The 19,495-nt window shown below is 44.0% G+C and overlaps 1 protein-coding gene across 1 annotated transcript in view; it reads right to left on the reverse strand.

Annotated features, from left to right (window-relative positions):
- Positions 1-19,495, reverse strand: part of KCNT2 (potassium sodium-activated channel subfamily T member 2) — a 1,033,274-nt gene that overhangs the window by 528,581 nt on the left and 485,198 nt on the right. Inside the window, exon 12 of the mRNA XM_069737282.1 lies at positions 6,133-6,196. Within this exon, the coding sequence (XP_069593383.1) occupies positions 6,133-6,196 (64 nt within the window). The remainder of the gene's footprint in view (positions 1-6,132; positions 6,197-19,495) is intronic.

Below are 19,495 nucleotides of genomic sequence, written 5' to 3' on the forward strand. Positions count from 1 at the left end.
GAAAACGTTGTACCAGTTCGTTGTTGTAAGCATCACAAACTCTCTTGGCCTTTCGATTCGTTTCCCGTAATATGATGTCACACATCTCGGGAGTCATGATGGACTTGAATAGCTCTTTTGCTGTATATAGGTTGCTGATTGCTGCAGGGCCACCTCTTTGTCGTAGGACATTACGAGATTTTGTTTGTGCATTTGGCAGTGGATTACTGCACCATTGAGTTTCATCCTTAGCAGTCCAAATGTCGCCTGCACTTTGAGGCACAGAATCATCCTCAACACTTTCGTCTGATTCGTATTCATTTTCATGCTCTATGACCATTTCTTGTTCAATGTCTGAATCTTCTTCAGTAACATCCACTTGTGGCACATAGTTTTCATCATCAGATGGAACATATGGTTCATCCTCATGCTCAGAATCAGATTCTTCTAGCATTCGCATTATTTCGTCAGACGTAAATCTGTAAATATGAAAAAATGTAAAATAAATAATTTTCCGAAATACTACATTATTGGCTTTTCACAAAATTATACTAACCTGCAAACACGTTTTCTTGGATTATGGCGGAAACTAGATCCAGCATTACTATCACTCATGATGACTTGCTAGATGAATTTTGGCTTCGTATTTTGTGCTGAATATAAATAAAACATCGTAAAACAATATGTAGATACTAATTATTATCCATTTTTCGTATAAAAATTATACCTATAGTGATAAGTTTCATACAAAATATATGTAAGCCAAGTCCAGGCTGAAAGACAATTTGACTGTTCTGTCCCCACATAATGAGAATAAAGGTATAACTGGCTGTTAGATGCTGTGAGACTTTCCTACCTTCGTTTCCAAGAAATTGAAGACTTCACAAGCCTAGAAATGTGTGCTCACAGCAATGAGATGAACAGCAAAATGGCTAATGAGAGGAGGGAGGCAGGAAGACAAGTAGAAGCCACTCCCAGTTTGAATTAACTTAATTGACAGCAACATAAGTGACCAGTAACAACACTGAACAATAGATATCAGCATAACATTTGTAGCTGAATGAACTTTAGTTTCTGAAACCAAGTAAAGTCTTCCCACAGTGGAGGTATATGTGAAGGTACAATTGTACCTATGCAGCCTGTTAAGGTTGTAAAATTATGCAGCCTGACAAGGGTTAAGGAGAAAAACAGGACAGATAAAGTGACCCCGAGGGTAAAATGTGAACCGGAGCAACAATACTACTCCAGCTGCTAAAAAAGTGAGATACAATATTTCAGTGGACTACCCACACAATAAGGTTGTATTTCTAACATCCAGAAGGGACCGACAGCCGTCGGCTTACCTTTATCAGATGGGAGCTGCGGCGAGTGGTGCATAGCTGGGGAATTGCTTGCAGACACTGAGCTGGAGATGACCGGGGCTGTGGCACTGTCAGTGCCGGGTAGAGGATCGCAGTGTGGAATCAGGGGCGCTCCGGCTGGTAGCGCTTCCTGGAAACCACGAGGAGTAAAAGAGAAAGAGAAACTGGCCGATAGGCTCCTCCTACTTGGGACATCACTTTCAGTACGGAGTGCTGAGGCGCTCAAAAGAGGGAAAGAGAAGGAGATTACCCAACGCGTTTCAAAGAGGCTGAGCTCTTCTTCATCAGGGTAGAGACAGAAAATAGAAAATCAATGCATTGCTAGGGTATACTCACATTGTTCAGTCTTGTTTCCTCCAAGGTGCTTTTCTCTTTCTGGTCTGGTTCTCTGTCTGCTGAGTAGTGACATGCAAATGTCCACTCCCTCCCTTTATCACTTTGTATGTGGGGGGTGGCTAATTAGTGTCTAGACATGTTTTCCTGTGGTTCAATGCATGCGTTCACAAACGCAAGCAAACGCATGTGATTGTGGCCGCATGCTTTCACATAGACAGCAATGCGTTTTTTTCCACATTCCATCCGCTAAAAACCGCATACGTTTCTAGGCGGCAAATTGACACCTCTAAAATTACTACATGTAGCGTTTACCACGCCAAACCGCAGACAACGAAACAACGCATGCATCTTCAAACGCAGCAAAACGCAACCGATCGAAGACACATGCGTCTCTAATGTTAAATATAGGAATACACAATGCATGCCGATAATTGCGGAAGAAACGCTGCGGACACAACCGCAAATGTGAAACCGGCCTAAGATAGTTGACAATTAGTGCTTTTAAATTTCTATAAAGAGTTTTCTATCAACTCAACTGCAAACTCTCCTGAACATACAGTTACAGTTATCCATATAAATTAATGGGAAAGGCTGTTTTCACTTAGAACCCCCTTCATATGTCCATTTTTTATGTACGTATGCAGTCCGTTTTTTAAGCAGCACAAATACAGACACACGCACACCCAATGAATACAATGGTGGTGCGCACACATCTGTATTTTTACCTGAACCGAGTATCCGTGTGGATCTCCCACAGACATTTCCATTTATTTAACATATCTCAGATGAAATGCGTGCTGTACACGTGAAGACTGATGACACATACATGACATCCATGTGTCATCAGAGTGACACGTATAGTGCCTGGGAAAAGCAGTATAAATAGCGCTATTACATGCGCCGGGTGCTGAATGCAGCTCTCAACATTGTCGCCTGGTCTCCTTGCAATCAGCGAGGCCAGGCGATGCTAATGGGAGTTGGAGTCAGCACACACTGTCTGTGTAAAGTGTGTATTAAATAAATCATTTAAAAAAAAAATGTTGTGGGCCTCCCTCCATTTTCCTAACCAGCTGAGGGAAAGCCAACAACTGGAGGCTAATGTTAACCCCTTTACACTCCCAAGGTGGTTTGCATGTTAATGACCAGGCCAATTTTTGCAATTCTGACCACTGTCACTTTATGACATAATAACTTTAAAACTCTTCAACAGATCCCACTGATACTGAGATTTTTTTTTGTGACGCATTGTACTTCAAAATAGTCGCAACATTCATTTATTATAACTCATGTTTATTTGCAAAAAAAAAAGAAAATTGGCAAAAGTTTGGAAAATGTTTCATTTTTAAAATTTTGAATTCTCATACCCTTAAATCAGAGAGATATGTCACACAAAATAGTTAATAAATAACATTTCACACGTGTCTACTTCACATCAGCATGACTTTTTAAGCCAAAATTTTCTTTTGTTAGTAAATTATAAGGGTTAAAATTTGACCAGTGATTTCTCCTCTTTCCAACAAAATTTTTACAAAATTATTTTTTTTAGGGACCACCTCACATTTGAAGTGACTTTGAGTAATCTATATGATAAGAAACACCCAAAAGTGAAACTTTTCTGAAAACTGCACTGCTCTTGGTGCTAAAAACCTCATTCAAGAAGTTTATTATCCCTTCAGGTGCTTCACAGTAATTTTTGGAATGTGGAAAAAAAATGAGCGTTTAACTTTTTTCATATAAAAATGAATTTATACCTAAATGTTTTTATTTTCACAAGATTAACAGGAAAAAATGGACCACAAAATTTGTTGTGCAATTTTTCCTGAGCATGCCAATACCCCATATGTGGAGGTACACCATTGCTTGAAAACACAGCAGAGCTTGGAAGAGAAAGAGCACTATTTGACTTTTTAATGCAAAATTTGCTGGAAAAATTTGCGGACACATTTGGAGAGCCCCTTATGTCCCTAAACAGTGAAAATCCCCCATGAGTAACACCATTTTAGAAACTAGACCCCTCATGGAACTGAAATAGATGTGTGGTGAGCACACTAAACCCTCAGGTGCTTTGCAGAAATTTATAACGTTGAGCCATAAAAATAAAAAAAATCACATTTTTTTTCCACAAAAATGTTTTTTTAGCAACAAATTTTACATTTTCATAAGGGTACCAGGAGAAATTGCACCACATAATTTGTAGTGCAATTTCTCCTGAGTACGTCAATACCCCATTTGAGTAAGAAAACTATTGTTTGGACGAACGGCAGGGCTCAGAATGGAAGGGACTTTTTTCATGTAAAATTTGCTGGAATCATTAGCTCCCGTTTGGAGAGCCCCTGATGTGCCTAAACAGTGGAAACCCCCAACAAGTGACCCCATTTTTGAAACTAGACCCTTTTCAGAGAGTATTTAGATGTGTAATGAGAACATTGAGCCCCAAGTGTTTTACAGATGTTTATAAAATTGACCGTGAAAATAAAAAAATCACATTTTCCCCAGAAAAATTATATTTTCTCCCCAAATTTTGCGTTATCTTAAGGGTAGCAGGAGAAATTTCATGACAGTTTGTTGTGCAATTTTTCCTGAGTACATGGATACCTCATATGAAGGAGAAACTTACTGTTTGGGCGCATGGCAGGGTTTGGAAGGGAAGGAGACGCCTCTAAATTACAAACATGTGAGCTTGATGTCACCTGACAATACAAAGGTGACATCAACCCCACATACATTAACCCCACTTGCCACCTCCACAGAGCAAGTCGAAAGAGCTGAGCAAAGTGCCACAATTGGAGCATTCTAATAAATATGCGTTTTCTGGGATGGCTGCAGGCTGCAATTCTTAGGCTGGGGGGAGCCAATACTCATGACCTCTTACAGCCTGAGAATATCAAACCTTAACTGTCTGCTTTAGCTTGGCTGTTTGTTAAAAATTATTATCTATCTAATAATTAAAAAAAAAATGAAGTGGAAACCCCTCTATTCTTGATAACCAACCATGATAAAGCTGACAGGTAAGGGTTGCCCCAAGCTGTCAGTTTTGTCATGCTCACTATCAAAAATAGAACAGAACCCACGTCATTTTTTAAATTGAATTATTTATTTAAAATGCATGCTCTGGCTGATGAATACTCCCATCAGCAGCGCCTGCTCTCGCTGTTGTTAGTGACAGTAAGCGTAGGCTGATGGGAATATTACTCACATCAGCCGATGCTGGAGGTAAACTTTTTATTGCTGGTCACAGCTGCTGGCACTCTGATCGGTGGTAATCTTACCGCCGATCAGAGCCGCCAGTGTTTTGTTGTGCTGTCATGTAGATGACAATATGGAAAGCACCCAATGTTTGGAGTGCCAAACCAAAACAGTAATACAGACTTCCTGGAGAAATCCATGCTCACGGACCATGCCCAAACAGGTGTTTGATATGGACCCCAAACATTACTGTTTGGATTTGCCCATCGCTATCACACTTTCCACCACACCAGGGCAAGTGGGAAGAGCAGAGGCTAAGTGCCAGATGTGGCGCATCTAATAGATGCACCATTTCTGGGGCGGCTGAGAGCTGATGTTCTTAGTCTGGGGGGGGGCAACATCCATGGCTCCTTCCTAGGCTACTACTATCAGCCTGCAGCTGTCTCTTTATCCTTTGCTGGTTAGTAAATAAAGGGGGGAAAGCTCACATAATTTTTAAGGAATCCCCCTTATAATAACCATCAGTTGCCAGCTGTAGGCTTTCCCTCAGCTGGTTATAAAAATTAAGGGGGACTCCACAACATTTTATTTATTTGTTTATGTATTTTTTTGAACAATAACTACAAGTACAGAAAATTAAGCATGCACATCACTGATTATATATCACACTTACATATTTCTTTCTTTTTTTCTTTCTATCTATCATCTATCATGTTCCTCATTGCTATGTATTTATATCGATGAAGATCTTTAATACTTAAACCTCTTTAATTTATATACTTCATTTTATTACATACGTGTCACATTGACAGCAAACTGACAGCACTCTAACAGCACATGGACACACAGACACTGACATCACTCAGACACACAGATATCACATGGATGTCACCCATGTACACTCAGGACACAGACCACATCTCACCAGTACTATTTTTTCTAATACTGGATTAACCAGGACATGTGAAGGGGACCTTAGACAGATTTTGCCTGTGACCTGAGAATTTTGGAGACTGATGCATCAGTCCAGGGGGACAAAGATTCAGATTTTGCTTGTAAGATATTATGCTTTTCTTATTTTCACTAGTTCTATTGATTTATGAAAAAAATGAAAGGATGGTTAATGTTTAAGTCAACTAAACAACAAACAAAATAAGCTTACCTATCTCTGCCAGTCTTTCTGCTCTGATCGCTATTAGCAGCTAATAATGTTTGACAATAAAATAATATGTGAACAATAAATGTACTGTGAATAAGCAATATTACTTACAGCTGCTGTTCTATCCACTTCACATCTGCTGCTCAATATAAAACATGCCTCTGCATCATCCATTCTGAAAGAAAGAAAAGCATGTCAAAACTTTAGTATATAATCTATAGATATGAGCAAATCTTTTGAAATTTAAATTCAGTGACTTTGCCAAACTTAAAAAAAATTCTGTCAGCAACGAATGCATTTGAACAAATCTTAGTACTGGAAAACTTGCAATTGCTTGGAAAATACATGTGGAGGAGATGGGAAAGAGAGAAATTCCTGCTGACTGTAAGAACTGATATTCAAAAGGAGGGAGAACAAGATGAAACCACTGATCATAAGACCATACACTTCAGAAGAGAGAGAGTAACCCACTCATCATAAAAAACCATGCTAACCATAACCCTGTAGAATATAAGTCCGTAATTGCAGGGTCCTCTCCCCTCTGTACTTGTCTTTCACTATTAGTTTGTTCATTGTAATTTTGACTTGTATTTTATATGTAACCCTTCTCATGTACACCACTATCGAATCAATGATGCTATAAAAATAAACAATAATAATACTCTACAAGCAAAGAGAAAGAGAGATGACCCTGTTGACCATATTCTATTTATGAGCTTTCAGTTTATAGGAGAGACAGGTGACCCCGCTGATTGAAAGAGAATACACTCTACATGAGAGAAAGACTTAGGCTGGATTCACATTTGCTTTCTGGATAGCTGCAGATGGCTGTCTACTTCCTCCTTTCTTCCTCCCTGAAGCTCCGCCTACTTCTTTATGCATCCTGCATTGACCTGCGTACCTATCTTTAACATGTGTTGTATGCAGGTGCGTCAGCATGCGGCAATTTGACGTGTGCAGCGACCTCACGGAAATGCAAAATTTTGCACTTTTGTGCGGTCGCCTCAGTCAAATTGCTGCATGCGGACGCATTTTCATGCAACGCATATCCCTGTGCACCCAATGTTAAAAATAGGTGTACAAGAAAATGCAGGATGCATACAGAAGTAGGCAGAGTGTAGGCGGAGCTTCAGGGAGGAAGAAAGGAGGAAGAAGGAAGCCATCTGCAGCCCTCCTGAACGCAAATGTGAAACCAGCCTAACTCAGTGACACTGGACAAGGAAAATGACTCTTCAATAAAAACTGCTCTGCTGGGAGCCTGGGAACCACCTATCTGTGATAGCCCAGATACAGGTAAGATAGTCCAGGAGATGACAAAACTGCAGTTCAATATGGGTTATCACATTCGGCAATGAAAAATGTCATTAGCCCACTCTGTGATGCTTCAAAAGTGTGGGAATTGATGACAGGTAAGTTTTTCTTTTTTTCAAAACCCTTAAATCAATATCAAAATGTTTGACTTGACGTGTGTTAGGTGTCGAGTTCCCGCTGCTGCACAGGGGGAATCTCAAAACATGTCTAATGCGGTCTCCCATTCTCCTCCAGCTGCAGTGGAACCTGCTCAGCACAGACGTAGATCCCAGCGTCTGGCTCAAGCTGATACTGTGCGCTTGGCTACTGCTGCCTTTCCATGCTCTGCCTTTGTAGCCAGTACTGATCAGCAGCGAGCTGACGTTTCTGGGACTAAGTCCAGCTTTTCCCATACTGAGCATGCCCACGGGACGACCTCCCATTGGAGGTTTGGAGTCACATGCTCAGGTCCTGTTGCAGCTCCTATTGGACCATCTAGAAGGTCCTGGATTGCTACTTCTATAAAAGGTTTGCATGGTCGATCGGCCATGTGCTAGTATAAACTTGATGACGTGTGTGTAGATGGAAGTATGTTGATGGATGAAAGCTTCTTAATCATTCCCATTCCTTGTGTTGTTGACTGCTTGCGAATGGTGGAAGCTACTTAGCACTCGACAGTGCAACCTACACACTTAGCACACGTTGCAGCATCTAATCGCAGTGCCCACTTATACAGCACAGTGCACAATCAGTGCACTTTCCTGACAGCCGGTCAGTGTAGGGCGTCCTCAGGCGTGGGCTCAAAAGCCACCGAGGGTCAGAGCGAGTCCAATCACCAGTTTAGTGGGGGTGATTCATAGGGTTCCCACTAGTGTCTTTCAGCTGCACCCTATGACTGCTAACAAGGTGCAGCGTATTTTTAATGACTCTGTGAAGCAACAGATTTTGCTTCTATTCACACTGTGTGACCCGCAGATCTTTCCTCGCTCCCCAAGCACTATTGGCCCAATGCGGACATATTCTCCAAGAGGGCTGCGGAGACCCTTCCGCCCCATTGCCCCTATGACTGTCCTATTGACCTTTTGCCTGGTGCAGAGCCTCCCTGGGGTCGAGTCTATCCCCTGTCTCTCTTGGGGACTGAGGCGATGTCCCAATACATCCAGGATAATCTGGCAAGAGGATTCATTAGGAAGTCAGTGTCACCTGCTTCTTCGTGCAGAAGAAGAATGAAGAACTACGTCCATGCATTGATTCCAGGGGTCTTAAAGCCATCACCGTTATGAACAAATACCCTCTGCCTCTGATATCAGAGCTATTCGATAGGTTGCGGGGAGCGAGGGTATTTACTAACCTTGATCTGCGGGGTTTTTACAACCTGATTCGCATCCATGAGGGGGACAAATGGAAGATGGCATTTAACACCAGGGAGGGGTACTATGAATAACTGGTGATGCCCTTCAGGCTCTGTTATGCCCCTGCCATTTTCCAAGACTTTGTGAATGATATCTTCCGGGATATGCTCTCCACCTCGGTCGTAGTCTATCTGGATGATATTCTCATCTACTCTCCAGATATAGACTCCCACCAGAGAGATGTTTGCAAAGTCTTCGACCTCTATGCCAAGTTAGAGAAGTGTGTGTTTGAGCAGGAATCCTTGCCTTTCCTGGGCTATATCATATCCGCCCGGTGATTGGCCATGGATCCTGCCAAGCTACAGGCTGTAATGGACTGGCAGGAACCCCATTCTCTTTAAGCGGTGCAGCGCTTTAGTGGCTTCATTAATTATTATCGCCAGTTCATTCCCCACTTCTCAACTTTGGTAGCTCCCTTGGTGGCCCTCACCAAGAAGGGAGCAAATCCTAAATTGTGGTCAGAGGAGGTTTCCAAGGCCTTTCTCTCTATTAAGTCACACTTTGCTAGCGCTCTCATTTTACATTGCCCCGATGTTAATAAACCATTTATCATGGTGCTGGAGCAGTCCTCTTTCTTCTGCAAGACCTTCACACCAGCACAGAGGAATTATTCCATCGGGGACAGGGAGTTGCTAGCCATGAAGTTGGCTTTCTCTGAGTGGAGACATCTCCTGGAGGAGGCTCGCTTTTCCTTCCAAGTTTACACCGACCACAAAAATTTGGTGTATATACAGACTGCCCAGCGGCAAAATTCTTGCCAGGCTAAATGGTCCCTGTTCTTCTCACAGTTGCATTTCACCCTCCATTTTCTCTCCGGGGAGAAGATCATTCGCGCCGATGCTCTCTCCCGCTCCATGGTGTCATCATCGGAGGAGGAGGAACCTTGGCTTACTGTCCCTTCTGAGAGCCTGAGGATCGTGGCCCCAGGTTCACTGGAGTCTGTGCCCCCGGGCAAGATTTTTGTGCCATCTAATTTACAACCAGAGGTTCTCTCTTGGGTGCACTCATCCAGAGTGGGTGGACACTTTGGGACCAAAAGGAGATCTGAGCTTCTGGTGAGGACGTACTGGTGGCCGCATATGGCCCGTGACGTCGGAGACTATATTCGAGCGTGTGTCTCCTGCACCAAGAATAAGTCTCCTCGACAATGGCCTGCTGGGCTACTTTACCCCCTGCCAGTGGAGGACAGGCCCTGGGAAATGGTCGGGATGGACTTTGTGGTGGGCTTACCCAAGTCCAATAGCTGCACCATTATTTAGGAAGTCACCGATCATTTTTCCAAAATGGTGCACTTGGTGCCGCTTCCACTGCTACCTTCTGCACGGGCCTTGGCGGCGTTGTTTATCAAGCACTTTTTCCACCTACACGGTATGGTAGACAAAATTGTCAGTGACAGTGGACCCCAGTTTGCGTCTTGGTTCTGTAGAGAGCTTTGTCGTCTTCTCAGCATCAAGCTGAATCTCTCTTCAGCATACCATCCTGAAACGAATGGGTTGGTAGAGAGGGCCAACCAGACCCTGGTCACATGTCTGCGACATTTTGTCTCAGCCAGGCAGAATGACTAGGCATCCTTGCTACCATGAGCGGAGTTTGCGCTGAACAATGCCGTAGCCGACTCCAATGGGCAGACCCCATTTCTCCTTAATTACGGCCAGCATCCGCGGGTTCCTGTGCCCATGCCCATGTCATCCGCCGACTCCGACTGCAGGGTGGAGGCATGTGACATTTGGGACTGCACACAGCATGCCATCCAGGCCTCCAAGGAGAGAATGAGGGTCTCCGCTGATGCACATCGGCACCCCACTCTGACCTTTGCTTCTAGCGATTTAGTGTGGCTCTCTGTCCATAACATCAGGCTGCGAGTTGAGTCCACTAAGTTGGCACCTCGATACTTGGGTCACTTCAAGGTCCTGGAACTGGTTAACCCTGTGGTCTACCGTCTGGCCCTTCCTCCATGCCTAGGCATCACCAACACCTTTTATGTGTCCCTCTAAAAGCCTGTTCACATGTCCCGGTTTTCTGAGTCATCTGCCGGGACATCGGATTCATCTACGGACGATTACGAGGTGAACACCATAATGGGGTGTAAGGTGGTACATGGCAAAATATTCTATTTGGTGGATTGCAATGGTCATGGCCCAGAGGACAGATCCTGGGAGCCTGTGAAGCACATTCGGTCTCCGCAACTCATTGCGGCCTTCGAGCGTAGCGAGGTCCAAGGAGTGGAGGCCCTAGGAAAGGGGGTAATGTTGGGTGTCAAGTTCCCACCGCTGCACAGGGGGAATGTCGAACCATGTCTAATGCGGTCTCCCATTCTCCTCCAGCCGCAGTGGAGCCTGCTCAGCAGAGGCATAGATCCCAGCAACTGGCTCAAGCTGATACTGTGCGCTTGGTTACTGCTGCCTTTCCAGGCTCTGCCTTTGTAGCCAGCACTGATCAGCAGCGAGCAGGCATTTCTGGGACTAAGTCCAGCTTTTAACATACTGAGCATGCCCACGGGACGACCTCCCATTGGAGGTCGGGGGTCACATGCTCAGATAATGTTGCAGCTCCTATTGGACCATTTAGAAGGTCCTGGAGCGCTGCTTCTATAAAAGGTTTGCATGGCCGATCGGCCATGCGCTAGTATACACTTGATAACGTGTGTGTAGATGGATGTATGTTGATGGATGAAAGCTCCTTAATCTTTCCCATTCCTTGTGTTGATAACTGCTCGCGAATGGTGGAAGCTACCTAGCTCCTGACAGTGCAACCTGCATACTTAGCACACGTTGCAGCGTCTAATCGCAGTGGCCGCTTATACGGCACAGTGCACAATCAGTGTGCTTTCCTGACAGCCAGTCAGTGTAGGGTGGGAACTCCTGCTTGGACTCAGCATCTGACTCAGGGCGTCCTCAAACGTTGGCTCAAAAGCCACCGAGGTTCAGAGCGAGTCCAATCACCAGTTTAGTGGGGGTGATTCATAAGGGTCCCACTAGTGTCTTTCAGCTGCACCCTGTGACTGCTAACAGGGCGCAGCATATTTTTGTAAAGCAACAGAGTTCACTTCTATTCACACTGGGTGAGGTCTGTTGTGAATTCTGTGGCTGAGTTCACTTCTGTGGTCACAAGTGGTATTGCAGTCTCTGGGCTTCCTCCCTCAGGTGTTTTGGTGAGCTCGTTGGCTGCCTTGCTATTTAGCTCCACCTGAGTCTGTCTTCCTTGCTCCTTGTCAATGTTCCAGTGTTGGATCTGAGCTACTGCATCTTTCCTTGGGCCTGCTGCTCTGCTAGATAAGTGCTTCTAGTTTGTTTTCTGTTTTTTTCTGTCCAGCTTGCTATTGTCTTTTGCTGGTAGCTCTGAGAAGCAGAGGGGTGCACCGCCGTGCTGTTAGTTCGGCACGGTGGGTCTTTTTGCCCCTTTGCGTGGTTTTCGTTTTAGGGTTTTTTGTAGACTGCATAGTTCTCTTTGCTATCCTCGCTCTGTCTAGAATATCGGGCCTCACTTTGCTGAATCTATTTCATTCCTACGTTTGTCTTTTCATCTTGCTAACAGTCATTATATGTGGGGGGCTGCCTATTCCTTTGGGGTATTTCTCTGAGGTAAGTCAGGCTTGTATTTCTATCTTCAGGCTAGTCAGCTCCTCAGGCAGTGCCGAGTTGCATAGGTAGTTGTTAGGCGCAATCCACTGCTGCTTATAGTTGTGTGAGGATAGATCAGGTACTGCAGTCTACAGAGATTCCACGTCTCAGAGCTCGTCCTATTGTTTTTGGTTATTGCCAGATCTCTGTATGTGCGCTGATTACTGCACGCTGTGTTGCCTGATTGCCAGCCATAACAGTACAAGGAGCCACACCAATGATTCCCAATAGAGGGAGAAAAGAAATCCTGACATCATTTTTTTTTCTTAGCTCTGTCTTCAGTCTTTTTTTTCCCCTAGACATTAGAGTGCTTCAGGACACAGCTGTGGACATGGATATTCAGGCTCTGTGCTCCTCAATGGATAATCTCGTTGTAAATGTACAAAAGATTCAAGATACTATTGATCAGAAATCGATGCTAGAACCAAGAATTCCGATTCCTGATTTGTTTTTTGGTGACAGAACTAAGTTCCTGAGCTTCAGAAATAATTGTAAGCTATTTTTGGCCTTGAAACCTCATTCTTCTGGTAATCCTATTCAACAGGTTTTGATTATTATTTCTTTTTTGCGCGGCGACCCACAGGACTGGGCGTTTTCTCTTGCACCAGGAGATTCTGCATTGAGTAATGTTGATGCATTTTTCCTGGCGCTCGGATTGCTTTACGATGAGCCTAATTCAGTGGATCAGGCTGAGAAAAATCTGCTGGCTTTATGCCAGGGTCAGGATGATGTAGAAGTATATTGTCAGAAATTTAGGAAATGGTCAGTACTCACTCTGTGGAATGAATCTGCACTAGCGGCTTTGTTCAGAAAGGGTCTCTCTGAAGCTCTTAAGGATGTAATGGTGGGATTTCCTATGCCTGCTGGTTTGAATGAGTCTATGTCCTTGGCCATTCAGATCGGTCGTCGCTTGCGCGAGCGTAAATCTGTGCACCATCTGGCGGTACTGCCTGAGAGTAAACCTGAGCCTATGCAGTGCGACAGGACTATGACTAAAGTAGAACGGCAAGAACACAGACGTCTGAACAGACTGTGTTTCTATTGTGGTGATTCTACTCATGCTATTTCTAATTGTCCTAAACGTACTAGGCGGTTCGATAGCTCTGCCGTTATTGGTACTGTACAGTCCAAATTCCTTTTGTCCATTACCTTAATGTGCTCTTTGTCATCGTATTCTGTCATGGCGTTTGTGGATTCAGGCGCTGCCCTGAATCTGATGGATTTGGATTATGCTAAACGTTGTGGATTTTTCTTGGAGCCTTTGCGGTGTCCTATTCCGTTGAGAGGAATTGATGCTACACCTTTGGCCAAGAATAAGCCTCAGTACTGGGCCCAGCTGACCATGTGCATGGCTCCTGCACATCAGGAAGTTATTCGCTTTCTGGTACTGCATAATTTGCATGATGTGGTCGTGTTGGGGTTGCCATGGCTACAAACCCATAATCCAGTATTGGATTGGAACTCTATGTCGGTAACCAGCTGGGGTTGTCAGGGAGTACATGGTGATGTTCCATTTTTGTCTATTTCGTCATCCATTCCTTCTGACATCCCAGAGTTCTTGTCGGACTTTCAGGATGTATTTGAAGAGTCCAAGTCTGATGCCCTACCTCCGCATAGGAATTGTGATTGTGCTATCGATTTGATTCCTGGTAGTAAATTCCCTAAGGGTCGTTTATTTAATTTGTCCGTACCTGAACACACCGCTATGCGCAGTTATGTGAAGGAGTCCCTGGAGAAGGGACATATTCGCCCATCGTCGTCACCATTGGGAGCAGGGTTCTTTTTTGTAGCCAAGAAGGATGGTTCGCTAAGACCGTGTATTGATTACTGCCTTCTTAATAAGATCACTGTTAAGTTTCAGTATCCCTTGCCATTGATTTCTGACTTGTTTGCTCGGATTAAGGGGGCTAGTTGGTTTACTAAGATTGATCTTCGTGGTGCGTATAATCTGGTGAGAATCAGGCAGGGAGATGAATGGAAAACGGCATTTAATACGCCCGAGGGTCATTTTGAGTATCTGGTGATGCCGTTCGGACTTGCCAATGCTCCATCTGTTTTTCAGTCTTTTATGCATGACATTTTCCGTGAGTATCTGGATAAATTCTTGATTGTTTACTTGGATGACATTTTGATCTTCTCAGATGATTGGGAGTCTCATGTGAAGCAAGTCAGAATGGTTTTCCAGGTACTGCGTGCTAATTCCTTGTTCGTGAAGGGATCAAAGTGTCTCTTCGGTGTGCAGAAAGTTTCATTTTTGGGGTTCATCTTTTCCCCTTCTACTATCGAGATGGATCCGGTTAAGGTTCAGGCCATCCAGGATTGGACTCAGCCGACATCTCTAAAAAGTCTGCAGAAATTCCTGGGCTTTGCTAATTTTTATCGTCGCTTCATCTGTAATTTTTCTAGCATTGCCAGACCATTGACCGATTTGACCAAGAAGGGTGCTGATTTGGTTAATTGGTCTTCTGCTGCCGTGGAAGCTTTTCAGGAGTTGAAGCATCATTTTTGCTGTGCCCCTGTGTTGTGTCAACCTGATGTTTCTCTTCCGTTCCAGGTCGAGGTTGATGCTTCTGAGATTGGTGCAGGGGCGGTTTTGTCACAGAGAGGTTCTGGTTGCTCAGTGTTCAAACCATGTGCTTTCTTTTCCAGGAAATTTTCTGCTGCTGAGCGTAATTATGATGTGGGCAACCGAGAGTTGCTGGCCATGAAGTGGGCATTCGAGGAGTGGCGTCATTGGCTTGAGGGTGCTAAGCATCGCGTGGTGGTATTGACTGATCATAAGAACTTGACTTATCTCGAGTCTGCCAAGCGCTTGAATCCTAGACAGGCCCGTTGGTCGTTATTTTTTGCTCGTTTTGATTTTGTGATTTCATACCTTCCGGGCTCTAAAAATGTGAAGGCGGATGCTCTGTCTAGGAGTTTTGTGCCCGACTCTCCGGGGTTATCTGAGCCGGCGAGTATCCTCAAGGAAGGAGTCATTGTGTCTGCCATCTCCCCTGATTTGCGGAGAGTGTTGCAGAAATTTCAGGCTAATAAACCTGATCGTTGTCCGGCCGAGAAACTGTTCGTCCCTGATAGGTGGACTAGTAAAGTTATCTCTGAACTTCATTGTTCGGTGCTGGCCGGTCATCCAGGAATCTTTGGTACCAGGGAGTTGGTTGCTAGATCCTTCTGGTGGCCATCTCTGTCACGGGATGTGCGTGCTTTTGTGCAGTCCAGTGGAATTTGTGCTAGGGCTAAGCCCTGCTGTTCACGTGCCAGTGGGTTGCTTTTGCCCTTGCCGGTCCCGAAGAGGCCTTGGACACATATTTCGATGGATTTCATTTCTGACCTTCCCGTTTCTCAAAAAATGTCGGTCATTTGGGTGGTCTGTGATCGCTTTTCTAAAATGGTCCATCTGGTGCCCTTGGTTAAATTGCCTTCCTCCTCTGATTTGGTGCCTTTGTTCTTCCAGCATGTGGTTCGTTTACATGGCATTCCTGAGAATATTGTTTCTGACAGAGGTTCCCAGTTTGTCTCGAGGTTCTGGCGAGCCTTTTGTGGTAGGATGGGCATTGACCTATCTTTCTCCTCGGCCTTCCATCCTCAGACTAATGGCCAGACCGAACGAACCAATCAGACCTTGGAAACATATCTGAGATGTTTTGTTTCCGCTGACCAGGATGATTGGGTGTCATTTTTGCCGTTGGCTGAGTTCGCCCTTAATAATCGGGCCAGCTCGGCTACCTTGGTCTCTCCATTTTTCTGCAATTCTGGGTTCCATCCTCGTTTCTCTTCAGGACAGGTTGAGTCTTCGGACTGTCCTGGTGTGGATTCTGTGGTGGACAGGTTGCAGCAGATCTGGACTCAGGTAGTGGACAATTTGACCTTGTCCCAGGAGAAGGCTCAGCTTTTCGCTAATCGCAGACGCCGTGTGGGACCCCGACTTCGTGTTGGGGATTTGGTTTGGTTATCTTCTCGTCATATTCCTATGAAGGTTTCCTCTCCTAAATTTAAACCTCGTTTTATTGGTCCGTATAGGATTTCTGAGATTCTCAATCCGGTGTCTTTTCGTCTGACCCTCCCAGACTCCTTTTCCATACATAATGTATTCCATAGGTCGTTGTTGAGGAGATACGTGGCACCTATGGTTCCATCTGTGGAGCCTCCTGCCCCTGTTTTGGTGGAGGGGGAATTGGAGTATATTGTGGAGAAGATTTTGGATTCTCGTGTCTCTAGACGGAAACTCCAGTATCTGGTCAAATGGAAGGGTTATGCTCAGGAAGATAATTCCTGGGTTTTTGCCTCTGATGTCCATGCCCCAGATCTTGTTCGTGCCTTTCATGTGGCTCATCCTGGTCGGCCTGGGGGTTCTGGTGAGGGTTCGGTGACCCCTCCTCAAGGGGGGGGTACTGTTGTGAATTCTGTGGCTGAGTTCACTTCTGTGGTCACAAGTGGTATTGCAGTCTCTGGGCTTCCTCCCTCAGGTGTTTTGGTGAGCTCGTTGGCTGCCTTGCTATTTAGCTCCACCTGAGTCTGTCTTCCTTGCTCCTTGTCAATGTTCCAGTGTTGGATCTGAGCTACTGCATCTTTCCTTGGGCCTGCTGCTCTGCTAGATAAGTGCTTCTAGTTTGTTTTCTGTTTTTTTCTGTCCAGCTTGCTATTGTCTTTTGCTGGTAGCTCTGAGAAGCAGAGGGGTGCACCGCCGTGCTGTTAGTTCGGCACGGTGGGTCTTTTTGCCCCTTTGCGTGGTTTTCGTTTTAGGGTTTTTTGTAGACTGCATAGTTCTCTTTGCTATCCTCGCTCTGTCTAGAATATCTGGCCTCACTTTGCTGAATCTATTTCATTCCTACGTTTGTCTTTTCATCTTGCTAACAGTCATTATATGTGGGGGGCTGCCTATTCCTTTGGGGTATTTCTCTGAGGTAAGTCAGGCTTGTATTTCTATCTTCAGGCTAGTCAGCTCCTCAGGCAGTGCCGAGTTGCATAGGTAGTTGTTAGGCGCAATCCACTGCTGCTTATAGTTGTGTGAGGATAGATCAGGTACTGCAGTCTACAGAGATTCCACGTCTCAGAGCTCGTCCTATTGTTTTTGGTTATTGCCAGATCTCTGTATGTGCGCTGATTACTGCACGCTGTGTTGCCTGATTGCCAGCCATAACAGAGGTCTAACCCACGTGTGAGCAAGCGTTCATCCGCCATTACTCAGCAGCAGGTGTCATCTCTGCACGGTGGACCCCGGACTGCGAACGCACCTCATATTCTATAATATTATTATTTGGTGCTTTCAGCCAGTCCTAACAATGCGACACCTCAAAGTTCAGGAAATTCAACTCAAACTCGGTCCTCCATGGCTCGATTCAATCATCTCTAATTACATACAATGGCTTTTTACATGTGTGTACTAATACTATTTTTTATATTATTTAAATGATAACTGTCTAACAAGGTTGCTGATCACCTGGGGTTAAAAAAGCCCAAGATTAGAGCTTGATCCAATCCTGGCTATTTAAAGGGACACTGTCACCTGAATTTGGAGGGAACAATCTTCAGCCATGGAGGCGGGGTTTTGGGGTTTTTGATTCTCCCTTTCCTTACCCGCTGGCTGCATGCTGGCTGCAATATTGGATTGAAGTTCATTCTCTGTCCTCCGTAGTACACGCCTGCGCAAGGCAATCAGCATGCAGCCAGCGGGTAAGGAAAGGGTGAATCAAACACCCAAAAACCCCGCCTCCATGGCTGAAGATTGTTCCCTCCAAATTCAGGTGACAGTGTCCCTTTAACCTTTTTGGTGCCCCTGACAATATCAAGTCTGACATAGAGTTGAATCTCCCATTGTAAGTTCATAAATGTCCCTCTGACATGATAATGGAATATTACTGAATTGTCATGACAGCTGGAGGTGTAAAATAAAATAGATATTAAAAGCCTACAAACCCCATTTTAAAATTAAAATGTCATGATTCTACCATGTAAAAAAGTTGTTAAAAATCATTTCAGAACTCTTTCCACCTATAATGTCAACCAAAATTTGACAAATCCATATGGAAAAGAACTGAAATTCTGATTGTGAGCCCAATCGGGGACAGTGATGATAATGTGTGCAAAACTGTAAAGCGCTGCGGAATATGTTAGCGCTATATAAAAATAAAGATTATTATTATTATTATTATTAAATTATTATGAAATAAAAATGTCAAAACTAAAATATGGTTACATTAGTGTCTTATTATTGGAAACATGGTGGTGTTCAGAATTAGCGAATCACAATTAAACCTATGCTTAAATAGTAGTCAGTACACAGCTGCCATAATTTGAAATTATTCTCATTAACCTCATATAAAGTTTTGCTGTTCTAGTAGGATTTTCCTGAAGTTTTCTGAGTTGCATTTTACAGAAAAAGCCATGGTCTGTAAACAGCTTACAACACAACAATGAGATCTCATTGTTGAAAGTTATCAGTCAAGAGAATGATACAAAAACATTTGCAAAGCACTGGACAAACTGTAAAATACTGTAAAGATGGTCAGCAAAAAGTGACTTAAATTTGGCCCTTCAATGACATTAACTAGAACTGGATGTCCCTCAAAAATTAATGAACATAAAATAAGAAATTGATATGGTTGGTTGCCTAATGGCAAGTTTAATTGAACTGCGGGATATTCTGGCAAGTACTGGTTGAGTCATGCAATCTTCATATTTGATATTTCTGGCCTAAGATATAAGTTGTCATAATTGAAGCCTTTTCTTACAATGCATAACATCCAAACCTGGCTATTTTTTACCAAAACCTAAATCAAGTCGGCCAAAAACATATGGTGAAAATGTGTTATGGTCTAATGAGACCAAGGTTAACCTTTGGACATGATTCCTAAAGGAGCGTTTGATGCAAAGCCAGCAATGCGCATCACCAAAAAATGAACATATCCACAGTGAAGCATGGTAGAGGCAGCATAATGCACAGAAGCTATTTTTTTAGGCAGCTGAACTGGCATTTTTGTCCAGGTGGAGTACATTATGAACAATTCAAAATATCAGTAAATTTTGGAAAGCTGAAGATGTTGTGATATGTCAATACCCTAACCAAACAAATTAGCAAAAGAATAGCTTCACTAGAAGAAGATCAACACATTGGGATGGCCCAATCACAGCCCAGACCTAAATCCAATTGAA

Source organism: Ranitomeya imitator, chromosome 8 (genome assembly GCF_032444005.1).
Source record: "Ranitomeya imitator isolate aRanImi1 chromosome 8, aRanImi1.pri, whole genome shotgun sequence".
In the NCBI taxonomy this organism is placed as follows: domain Eukaryota; kingdom Metazoa; phylum Chordata; class Amphibia; order Anura; family Dendrobatidae; genus Ranitomeya; species Ranitomeya imitator.